The 12187-nt window shown below is 42.9% G+C and overlaps 1 protein-coding gene across 1 annotated transcript in view; it reads left to right on the top strand.

Annotated features, from left to right (window-relative positions):
- The window catches only part of SLC9A9 (solute carrier family 9, subfamily A (NHE9, cation proton antiporter 9), member 9), a 236645-nt gene that overhangs the window by 105731 nt on the left and 118727 nt on the right, over positions 1-12187 (top strand). Inside the window, exon 5 of the mRNA XM_015429080.1 lies at positions 5111-5159. Within this exon, the coding sequence (XP_015284566.1) occupies positions 5111-5159 (49 nt within the window). The remainder of the gene's footprint in view (positions 1-5110; positions 5160-12187) is intronic.

The raw sequence follows: 12187 nt of genomic DNA, 5'->3' as shown, positions 1-12187 counted from the left end.
ATCTCTGTAAGGACAGACGTATATCTCTATCTATCTTAACTATGGGTCAAACTAAACATGACAGCAGCCTCATGGCTGCCACAAGGACACCACCGCCATTTTGAAGTCATTTTAAAATGCTGCAACAACCTGATCCTGATTGTGCCCTTAGTGCAACACACTTGTCCTCCCCTCATGCACTGGGACCTTGCAGCATTTAAAAATGTCTTTAAAATGGCAGTAGGGATGGGGACAAACTGGCTCATGAACTAAACTTTGTGATGAATTTTGGGGAGTTCGTAGTTCGGAAACTAATGTTCATGGAAGGGCAACCAGCATGAACATTCCATGAACTTTCATGCTGTTTGTGGCAGTTTGCGAATGTATACATTTCCAGACGGTCTGTCAATTAAAACGTTTACAAAACTTCAAAGCAACAGGGGGCAGACTTCTCCAGCATTGGAAACACCAATAGGGGCCCTGTAAAACTTGACAGGCACTGCTGGCTACCAATAACAGAGTTCCCATTCTGCTCTATGAGATCAGATTGCTATATATATACCCTCAACTCAGCTCCACACCCCCTCCTATGTTGGCTGTTAGCAGTTAGACAGAGTGGCAGGGAACTTATTGAAAGCAGAACACATTCTTTCATTCCTGATTGTGAACTCCTCTCCTCTGCTGTGATTTGGGTGTTACATGGACTCAGGGCTCTGGGACATCCCGTCTCTCTATTCATGGTGAGCGGAGGGGCTTAGCTACTGGGTGTCCTGGCTGAGGACCTGTGTGTTTCAGCCCTGGAGAGGAGGGCTGTGAGAGTTGTGGACACACTTGCCTTGCTTGTCTTGTGTGGCTGGGGTGCCCGCCAAGCTGTCGTTGGGTTACTTTGGGGAACCCCTGTTGGAATTCTTGTCATGTCTGCCTTTGTGTCATTTAAAATCTGTTTTTGGAGACTTGGGGGGCTGCAAACATAGAGGGAATGCTTGGCTGGGGAGGAATCTGCCCAGGTGAAGTTTCCCTGTGAGTTTGGTGTCACTGGCTTGTTCCTGAGCCATTCCATAGACATCTGTAACTGTAGCTGTCTTTTCCAGAGAGAGCACTGGGGAGACCTGGGGGGCCGTAACTGGGGCCCAGAAATGTAATCCACCTCCAGCTTGGATAGACTATAGAGGAGTGGCTGGCAGGGTGAGTTTCCCTGTGTGTTTGGTGTGTGTAGATTGTAGGGGGTCCATTCTATATACTTTTTAACCTGCACCTGACATTTTTCTGGGGGCATCTTCTTTGGGGGGGCATAACTTGGTTCCCCCAAGTCCACTCTTGAACCTCCTAAACCTGCACCTGTCATTTCCCCAGAAAGCACTTTTTGGGGCCATAACTCAGACCTTGTAAATTCAATCCTCACCACACTTGGAGGGCAGGTAGAGGACAGTCAGTTGGAGATCCCCTGCAAGTTTGGTATCTTTTGCATGCTGGGAGGGTGTTCTACCACATCGCAAACCTCACAATCCAAACCAGTTCATTTAACATCAAAAAGTTCATGATGGTTTGTGGTCTGCCAACCAAGAGTGCCACAAACCATGAACTGAACTGCATTTTTCTGGTTCATGCCCATCCCTAAATGGCAGTAGCTTCCTTGTGGCAGCCATCACACTTACTCAGCCCTATCTATCTATGTGTGTCTATATTTCTATCTGTCACATGAGTATTCTAAATGTCCTCTGTGAAATGAGGGTTAAGGTAAAAAAATAAAAGGTAACAGTTTGAACTAGAGAACTATTGTTTAAAGGCACATCCACACACACATATGGACTGCATTTAAGATAATCTCTTACTGGTAAATCTGTAGTAGAAAATAGGTTGCGATTCCGGTCAGGTTGGCAGTCTCATGTTGCAGGGTTATTGCGGGAAGTGAAAATAAAGACCTTTGTACATTCTGTCAGTCTTGCTTCAGCCAACTGAAAATAACATATGTAGGCTGGGGTCCAACTTTATGGAAAACTTTTGTGTAGCAAACATACTGGATCAAAGGGATGCAGATAAGTGGAACAATGAATTCTCAAACACATGAGGTTTCTCTGCTAGAGACTGCCTCTAAAATTTAGCATATCAAAGAGTAGCCAGAGACAGTTTATCCACAGAGTCTTTGAAGTAAGGTTGGGACATAAAGTTCATTCTCGGGAAAGCCTTGGATTAACCTGGTTGGAAAGTTTTCCCCAAGATTTATTTTTGGAAGAAACATATACAACAAATGGAAAAGCATAGCTGGCATTGTTCCAACAGCAACAGAGAGACACATAGGTGACAGTGGGCCAAACTACACATTACTGTTTTTAAAGAGTTGGGTCTTGGTTCCCCACAGCAAACTTGTGTTCCCTGGAGCTACACAGCAGCTGTGGGGAATGGCTTCTTTTAGAAAAAAAAGGAGAGCCCAGATGGGGCTCAGCCAGTGCCGCTCCCAGTCCAGTAGCCCCCCTTCCTCAATAGCAGATTTAAGCAGCCAGGAAGGGCAAGGATCATACAAGCAGGTGGTAGCTCTCAGACTTCCAAGAATCCTGTCCGCATCTTCAGACTGGACAACCTGGAAGGGAATTCCACACAACTGGACAAGTTGGCACCCTGGGACCAGCTGATCCTGAGAGTCCCCCTCCCTCCCTTCCTAAAACAAAGTAAAACTTGACCACATGATGTGTTTTGATTTTATATTATTTCATGTTTTAAGATATTGTATGCTGTTTTGAATGTTGGAAACATCACCTGTAAACATTTAAAATAAATACTGGCTACAGATACAAATTAGATGTAGATATAGATATCTGTCTGTCTGTCTGTCTGTGTCTGTGTGGAAGTGCAACACAAGGCTGCTGTTTTCAGTGGCATCCCCCTATTTCTTCCAATGTGTAGTTCTGCTGAACTCAGGGTAGACAGCTGTCAAAGGCCACTTTGTGCAAACATTGCAGATCTGCTTTCTTTCACTTGCTCTTGAGCAAACAGAAGTTAAATCTGAAGTGCAAATGTGGGCTATGAGGCAGAATGCCACTGTTTGGCTCATGTTAGGAAAGTTTGCTGTCCAAGTTGTTCTTATTGCTAACTAAGGAGTTCAAAACCACCCAGATGGAAAAAGAGCACAATCAAACATCCAAAGGTCAGGCAGACACATACCAGTCACTTGAACTGGTCCTCATCAGAGCTTACTGCTCCTGTAAATGACCCCTAATTCCACTTCAAAACCTTAATTCAGTCCTTTAAAGCAATAAAAAATGTAAGGTTTTTATACGAGGTCTCTGGCTGCAGAGCCTTCAGGACACACTATTCTCACCTTTTAAAGCTTTTCTTAGCAAGTATGACAGATAGAAATGTGACCTTTTTGAAGATTAGTTGCACAAAGGCACCTTAGGGTGTACATGCATAGCAAGGGGCAAATGTTATTCATCTCTAGGTTCTGCTTATAATAACCTTGAGTTTTAATATGGGAGGGGGAATCTTTGCTGCTTCTGTGTCTTTTAACCAGTTTGTGCTCTAGCCTAGAGAGTAGCTAATAGCTAAGCTCTGGCTTTCTAGGGCCTGCTTGCTTCCTGTAGAGCACTCTAGTCTCCCACTTCAGCTCTTGCCTTGATGGCTGGGTCCTGCCCTCCTTGTGGATTACCTGTGATCCTTGGATTTTGCTGCCTGCTTTCCAGAACAGGATAGGATGGCAATATGATGCCATTAAATAGCAGCTCAAAGCAATGCTCCCAAATTCTACTTTGTGAGCTACTGACATTAAAGTAGTGAGCAAGCGATTTGGCTACTGCATAAATAAATTTGCTCTGGAGCCATCCCTCCTGAGCTATGACAAAAATGTGTGAGCCGGAGGCTAAAAAACTGTGAGCTAGCTCACACTAACGCAGCTTAGAGGGAACACCGGCTCAAAGTGTCTGCACCAAGATCTAAGGTGGGATCATGTCAGCAGAGTTATGCTCTGCAGCCCATAGAAAAGGGTTAGACTCTAACCCTTTTTAAAGGGTTGCAGAGGCGTAACTCTGCTGACCTAAACCTGCATTAAATCTTGGTGCAGAGACCAAAGGTTGGTCGAGAGCCAGTTTGGTGTAGTGGTTAAGTGTGTGGACTCTAATCTGGGAGAACCGGGTTTGATTCCCCACTCCCCCACTTGCACCTGGCTGGATGACCTTAGGCAAGCCATCGTTCTGATAAGAGCTGTTCTTGAAAAAGAGCCGTTTTTGTCAAGAGCTCTCTCAGCCCCACCTACCTCACAGGGTGTCTGTTGTGGGGAGGGGAAGGGAAGGGAGTTTGTAAGCCGCTCTGAGACACCTTTGGGTAGTGAAGGGCGGGGTATAAATCCAATCTCTTCTTCTCTTCTTCTTCTTCTTTACCAGGGATTGACTAAGCTGAAGTGTAGCTGTGCAGACCACTTGATTCTCCTTACACCAGGCTGTGACCCATCTAAGGGATCTTGGGCAGGACTAAGTAGATAAATAAAATTGTCACAGCACCACCAGTGCCATCATCCCTGTGCCAACATCCCCTTTCTCCAAGCACTTGCCACATTAGGAACAGGTTGTCTAATAAAGAAAAGACTGGCCTTTCTATTTAGTGGGGGGTGACATGGCTCCCCTTCAGGTGCCATAAAGGAGTAGCAAATTGTCAGTCATTTAATTTATTATCATATTTTTATCTCAATGGGTAGATGTCATTTGGATTTGCTGCCTCAGGCACCAAAATGACTTGTTCTGTCTCTCAGTAAAGAAGACTCAAGGCTTCAAAATATTCAAATAATAAGGGAATGCTTCCCAGAGGCAAGTACTTTCAGAATCACAGAATCGCTTGCTTACTCCGTAAAGCATCTTGACAGTATTGCAGTTGAAGCAGGTAAATACCAAAGCCTAAACAGCCCATGGCTACTTTTTTCTAGTTTCATTGATATCCATTTAATCAGAAAACATGCTCTGAAACAACTGAATTTGAGATATAGGTACTCTGGTGGCACATTTCTCATAAATGTCATGTCTTTATATTTTGCTAGTTTTTTTTTCATTTCACACAATTATCTGTGATATCTTCCTGAGAAATAGTCCCTGTACAGAAAGCCAGTCATTCTGCAGTCACCATTTACTTCTCTCCCTTTCTTTAATAGGGTTGGTGTTGATCCAGATGAGGATCTGAAGACAGAAATTGCTGATCAGGTAAGTTACAATTTGAAGATCAATAGCTGAAGAGGATTGCTGTTTGGTCACGTATACTTCAGGGGGCTTTCAAAATCTTGAGAATAAATCCTAAGAACCCTTGGGGAAATGTCCAGCTCTGTTTAGAAAACTGGAAACAAAAATTTACTTTATGAGGATAATGTTGAACAACAGTGGATGATGTTTTGATACATCAAATCCATTAACTGTCATTTTTTAATCTGAGCTTTTTTTTTAGAAAAAGAAGTATTTCAGTAGACAGTGGGAATAAATCGAGGAAATATGTATTATTCAAATTATGAACTTTGGGGAATAATGTTAGGTCAGGACATTATAAATGTGCATTAGCTGATTTAGTACAATCTACGTGACACTGCTTTTGAAGATTGTATGCTCCAGAGTATGTCATGCACCTGGAGTCTGATCCCATCAGTACCAATGGTCTTGTTATTCCTTAGCTGTTAGTATGCTTTCATACATTTTTAATTAATATGCATAAATATTTTTTAATTATCTTCACTATTCACTTCACACATCTAACCAAGTAGACCTAAAGAACCTTATGCCACCACATTTTTTTAAATCTATAAACCAAACCCACAATGGTCATAGTACCCCATATATTCAACTGGCTTTCGAGCAAGGGAAATCTTTACCTTTACTATCTCTAGAGCTCTTCAATGCCAATGAATGAAAACATGCTCAGGTAATATGCCAGGACATTGTGGGCCATGGTGGAACTATGCATGCCTCCTGTATCCTCAACCAATCGTCTCTCGTTACACAGTTCAACATTAGTAACTTGCATTGTGCAGAAGAGGGGCTGGATAGGGATATGGATGGTACATATAGATTTCCGATTCCTCCTGACAGTCCATTATGCCACTGGTGTATGTGCTATGTATAAAAAGAAGAAACAAATGAGGTATTACCATGCTCCTAACTTTTTATCAGACACTCAGTTATTTCCACAGTGGGGGGTAGTACTTAGGAGGTGAATCTCTATTTTCAGTTTGGAGGAAAGGAAGTTGATGAAAAAGACTTCTTTGAAATAGGAGCTATGGATTCAGTTTAGAAGGAGGAGGAGACACAATAGACACCCTGTGAGGTAGCTGGAGAGAGCTCTGAGAGAACTGCTCTTGAGAGGACAGCTCTGAAAGAGCTGTGACTGGCCCAAGGTCACCCAGCTGGCTGCATATGGAAGAGTGGGGAATCAAACCCGGTTCTCCAGATTAGAGTCTGCCACTCTTAATCACTACACCAAACTGGCTCACATTAGACCAAATTGGCTGCTACAATCATCTGGCCTAATCATGTTACATTACCTTTATCAAGGCACTCACCATTTTCCTGATCATGACTGATTCGTCACTTATTGGTGCATTTATCATTTGCCTTGCTCATATACTTCCACCAGGGGTCATTTCGTAGAAAAAGAGCTAGGGGAACTCATTAGCACAACTCATTAGCATATGCCACACCCCCTGACATCAGGGGCCCGGCGGTGGACCTGCAAGGCCAGTGGGAGTGCGAGGAAGCCCCGCCAAGGCCCTCCCTGGCCCCAGGCAGGCAGGGGTGGGGAGAGGCGGGGAGGAAGCAACTTACCCTCCCTCTTCTCCTGCCTCCTCCTGGCTGAATGAGGGCTGGAAGCGGGGCGGCCGGAAGCAGGGGCGGGGCTTCATCATGTGCCCCGCCCCCTGCACTTCACCCGGGGGAACTGTGTTCCCCCCCGAAATGACCTCTGACTTCCACTCACTCATGGAGAGTCTTTTGTAACTTAATACTGTGAGGCTGTCAACAGTATTCAGAAATAATTGAGTGCAGCTAACTCCACTGTGTTTTCAGCTTGTTTAGAATATGGACAATGCTGCCCTTGATGCACACCAATGAAGGAGAGGTCATTATTATTAGAAATGGCTCAGTTCTTTCTTGTAGCATCCTTGAGTATTTTTAATTAATTATTTCTCACAGAAACAAGTGAAAAAAGTCAAATGTATTCTGTAACAGTTTCTGTCCAGCTGGCTGTTGTGTTGATAAACCACTTAGGTACATCTCCTCAGAAAGACTTGCAATACATATTTTTGAGCAGGTGTTTTGAAAGAACACTGCAGGTCTATCACCAGGTCTCCAGGGAGAGTGGGCTAATATGACGTACAAAACTGGAAATTTTAAACTCTTTAATTTTGTTAAACAGGGATTAACTAGGTTGAATTTAAACCATACATTTCCTTATGTTCTACCTCTTTAAGCTACAGGGTCCACCATCAAACACAAATTAGGCCTAATGAAGCCCATTGAAACCACTGGCACTAACTATGCTGAAGTCCTATAGATATCGACTTGTGGTTAAGCTCCACTGAAATTAGTGGGACTTCCTTCTGAGTAAATACGTATAACATTAAGTTGCATCACTGAGTTGGGCCATGCTCATCCACAGCATTTTCGAGAGCGCCTCCCACTGAAGAAAAGGATTCCATGGCACATTATTTGAATCCCAAGTCCTGTCACTGGTTTTATTGCTTTCCATCAGTTTCTAAGAATAACAGTTGGCTCACGTTCAGTAATACTTTGATTGCCTGTGACATTTTTATTGCCTCCCTAGGACCCCAGACTTTTTACCAGCTTCATAAGCTTTCCCTCACTCCATGGTGTTACATTTTGAAAAACATGCCACCACCAACCATATATTCAATACCCGTTTTTCCCTGGAGTAATTTTCTCTGTCACTCTACAGAGTGTGTTGACACTGACAGAAGTCTGGCAAGCTTTGTGTGCTTGACTATTTTATTTTGTTGTTTTCAATAAGCCTTGGAAAACCAAGGAAACCTTGCAAAAAGGGAAAGTATCAAAGGTATAACATGGCCAAACTTCAAGTCAGATATGAGCAAATTGCCTTTGGTTTCCTAGGCCTTTGCTCGTTTCAATTTTCATTATCTTTCTTGTTTATTCCTGCAGTTTTAACTCACTAGAGGTGCCAGCCATGGGGGGGGGGGGGACACTGTGCTGACACCAAGGCTGCTTTCATAGATGTTAGATAAAGCACTTTCAATGCACTTTAGCAATCAGTTGGAAATGATCACTACATTGCATTGAAAGTGCATTATCCAACATACATGAAAATAGCCCACATCATCACTTTCAGAGCAAAACCAGAAGTGACATCACTGAGTTTCACCAACACAGTGATATCACTTCAAGTTTTGTGCCGGAAATGACCGCATTAAACTTTTCCCTCCCATTTCCCCCCACTGCCCTGCCAAGCAGCAACAGGGCCAGCATGTGGAAGATGGGGAGTCTACAACTCATCCTTAGCCACAGAGTTCAGGTTCACTAACAGCATTAAAAATATGAATTAAGAAACCAAATCTAAGACACACAATAATACCAAAACAGCATATAGAACAAATTTAAGCAAATTCAAAATGCCTAAATGTTAAGGGCTGGTGCATGGTCACCATGGGGAAGGCTACTAAAACTAAGGATCCCCATCTGGCCTAGAACAATCACAAGTATTGAGCACATGGCTTTCTCTGTCAATCAATCAATCAATCAATCAATAAACCTTTAATAGCATATATAGCATTAAATTCAGAAACAGAAGATGACACAGTCAACTAAAAAACTGAAATAATTATAAAATCATGAAACGGAGTTTCCCAAATTTTTCACTCTTATCACATCGACTAAAAAATTAGCCACTGCCACTGTAATCTCTGCTGTTGTATCATTCAATAGAATTTGACATTTTCTTTCATTAGAAAGGTGATATTTACCATGCAACCAAGAGTTTAACCATTTTTCCCTAGCAGATACATGGAACGAACACTCTAGCAGTATGTGATCAATTGAATCAAGAGAGCTTGAACCACAGTCACATTTCCGTTCGTACTTAGGAATATTATGAAACCTACCATACAGTAGTTTTGATGGGAAGGCATTTACTCGAGCAAGGGAAAAAGCTCTTCGATGGCTAGTGCTATCCAAATTATACAAATACTGGGGAATACATCCCACATCATTCTTAAGATTTAATGAAGCTGAAGAGCAGACAGGGGGATGAAAGGGCTGCAGTTTTTGAAACTCAATATCTAAAAGCCTCTGATTGTATTAAAAATATACACTTCAGAGGAGAAAGCTAACTCCTCCAAGGAGAGGCCCAAAGAAGTTATTTTGGATCGAATATTCAAGTCCCAAGAAGTACTATGAATTTCCTTTAACAGAAAGGACAAAAGTGAACCATCTTCAATGTTAAAATACAATTTAAACCAGTAACGGACCTTTAACACCCATGTCTTGGTTTCAATCAAATTAAGTCCTAATTCAGAGCACAATGCATGGTAAGAAACACAGTTTGGGAAACCCATAATTTGTCTAAAAAAGGATGATTGAATTGGCTTTCTCTGTCATGTTGTGAATTTACATCTGACAGCCTCAGAAGGTGAGTATTCCCAATATGATGGGGCTCTCTGTGCGGAAGCTGGTCTGGACTGTGATGACTGGAATGTGGGCTTTTGAAGTCCAGCCCAAATATGGTCTAGAGGAAAAGAAAATTCTTCATCTGTGCTGGGGCCACTTCTCCACCTATTTTAATCACGTGTATCTGTTACATCAGGAAAAAGAAGAGACAGTTTCTCCACTGTGGAAAAACCCAAGCTCAGTCAGGTTTTGTAGAAACAGCTCATCAGTAACTTCTGTCAGCCTGTTAAACTGAAAAAGCGACCAAAGCATCAAGTTTTAGCTTGGCGGTAAGGATAGAAGCAGAAGAAATTCCTGTGAAGTTCTCTTAGCACCAGTTTGGTGTAGTGGTTAAGAACAGCAGACTCTAATCTGGAGAACCGGGTTTGATTCCCCACTCCTCCACATGCAGCCAGCTGAAAGAATCTGGGTCAGTCACAGTTCTCTCAGAGCTGTTCTCTCAAGAATAGTTCTCTCAGAGCTCTCTTAGCCCCACCTATCTCACAGGTGTCTGTTGTGGGGAGAAGAAGGAAAGGAGATTGTAAGCTGCTTTGTGACTCTGAGTGAAGGGCGGGGTATAAATCCAACTCTTCTTCCTCTTCTTGTTTTTGTTCTATGGATACTCTAGTGTGTTGGTGGAAAGTACTGTCAAGTCACACCTGACGTATGGTGATCAGATAGGGTTCTCAAGGCAAGAGACATTCAGGTTTGCCATTGCCTGCCGCTGGATCATGACCCTGGTCTTGCATCCAAATACTGGCCCGGGCCGACCCTGCTTACCTTCCAAGATCTAAATAGATCAAGCTAGCCTGGGCTATCCAGGTCAGGGCTCCTGGATATTCTAGTACAAACTACAAATACCTTCCAAAAAGTAAAACTGGTGGCATGTCCCTTTAAAATACTCATTACTTTTGGAGAGGGAAGAGTTGGTCATTGGTTTCATAATATTTAAAGGGACCTACACAACATTTTACACTTTCCATGGAAGTATATTTTGCACATGGCTGCCTATATCCAAACAGAAATGCAATTTGAGAATGCATCTTTAATTGGAATATGTGCATTCATAACTTACCACTGCATACATGTTAATATATTTTTCATAGCTATAGGCACATTTCCATTGTATATATGCTACATAAGGATGCTCCACAGTCAGCTTGTAAAACAGCAGCCAGTATTTGAAGTTGATGAATAAAATATCAGAAATTTTCCCATATCAGGCCTGGGTGGGAAGGAATCAAAACATGATTATTAAAATATTATGATCCCAATAGAAATGGCCCTTTTTGTAAACCATAAACAATCATAAATAAAATAAATAAACAAATACCTTCTAAGCTTGACTGGAGTAAACTGAGAGTAATCCCACTACAGCAGTTTAGAAGAAATATCATTTTTTATTGATCACAGACTATAGTGTTCCTCGGTTATTTAATAAAATTGGAATCATTAATAAAATAAACACTGAATTATTCTGCTCAAGTACCAGTGCCGCAAGGGAAAATATGGTGCATGATCCAATGCCTTCTAGAATAGATTTGTACATGAAGATGGAAATCCTATATTTAGGAGTTAGGCACAAAAAAATCTGCATTTTAATGCAGTCGCCAAGGCAAAATTAGGGTGCAGCTATGCCAGTCATCACTATGTCAGAGCTAATGTCAACGTAATTGCAGTGCAATCCTGAAGAGAGCTACATCATTCTAAACTCATTGACTTCAATGGGCTTAGAAAGATGCAACTCTGCTTAGGCCTGCACTGTTAGTCACAGCTAGGGATGTGCATTCGGTTCGTCTGAACCAACTGCACCCCCGAAAAAGGCCCATTCGGACCCCTTTCGGGCTGCTGAAGGCCGATTCAGATTCTCTGATCTGATTCGGCTTGCTGCCGAAATGCCGCCGAATTTCGGCAGCAATACGACCCCATTATATCCTATGGGCCATTGAAGTCAATGGCGAAAACATAGGGTATATTCTTGGGGCTGGAGGGGAGGGGGCTTGAGAGAGAAACTCCACACTCGCAGGGTAGCTGCTGGAGCCTTTCCCCAAGATACCAACCATGTTGCAAGAGCATCGGACCAGGGAGTCCACTTCTACGGGCCCCCAAACAGGTTGCCCCTATCCCCTCCATTATTCTCTATGGTGGGGAAAAGTAACGTTTTTCCCCACCATAGAGAACAATGGAGGGGATGGGGGCAACCTGTTTGGGGGCTCGTAGAATTGGACCCCCTGGTACAATGTTCCTGAAACATGGAGGGTATCTTGGGGAGAGGCTATAGCAGCTACCCTGCGATTTTGAAGCCTCTCCCTCAAGCCCCCTCCCCTCCAGCCCCCAGAATATACCCTATGTTTTCGCCATTGACTTCAATGGCCCATAGGATATAATGGGGCTGAAATTGACATTCGGATGGCCTAAAGACTCCCAAATCGGCTTGTACTGACGAAACTGACATGCTGGAGTCTTACTGCCAGCCGAAATTGATTCTGCCCGATTCGGCCAAATCCGAATGGGCCAAAAAAAATATTTTATTTTTTTTTGCACACCTCTAGTCACAGCCCTATGAACTCTCA

This window comes from Gekko japonicus, unplaced genomic scaffold, assembly GCF_001447785.1.
Source record: "Gekko japonicus isolate JY-2015 unplaced genomic scaffold, Gekko_japonicus_V1.1 scaffold1742, whole genome shotgun sequence".
Lineage (NCBI taxonomy): Eukaryota > Metazoa > Chordata > Lepidosauria > Squamata > Gekkonidae > Gekko > Gekko japonicus.
The sequence above is the reverse complement of the archived record's forward strand: the minus strand, read 5'-3'. Positions and strand labels throughout refer to the sequence as shown.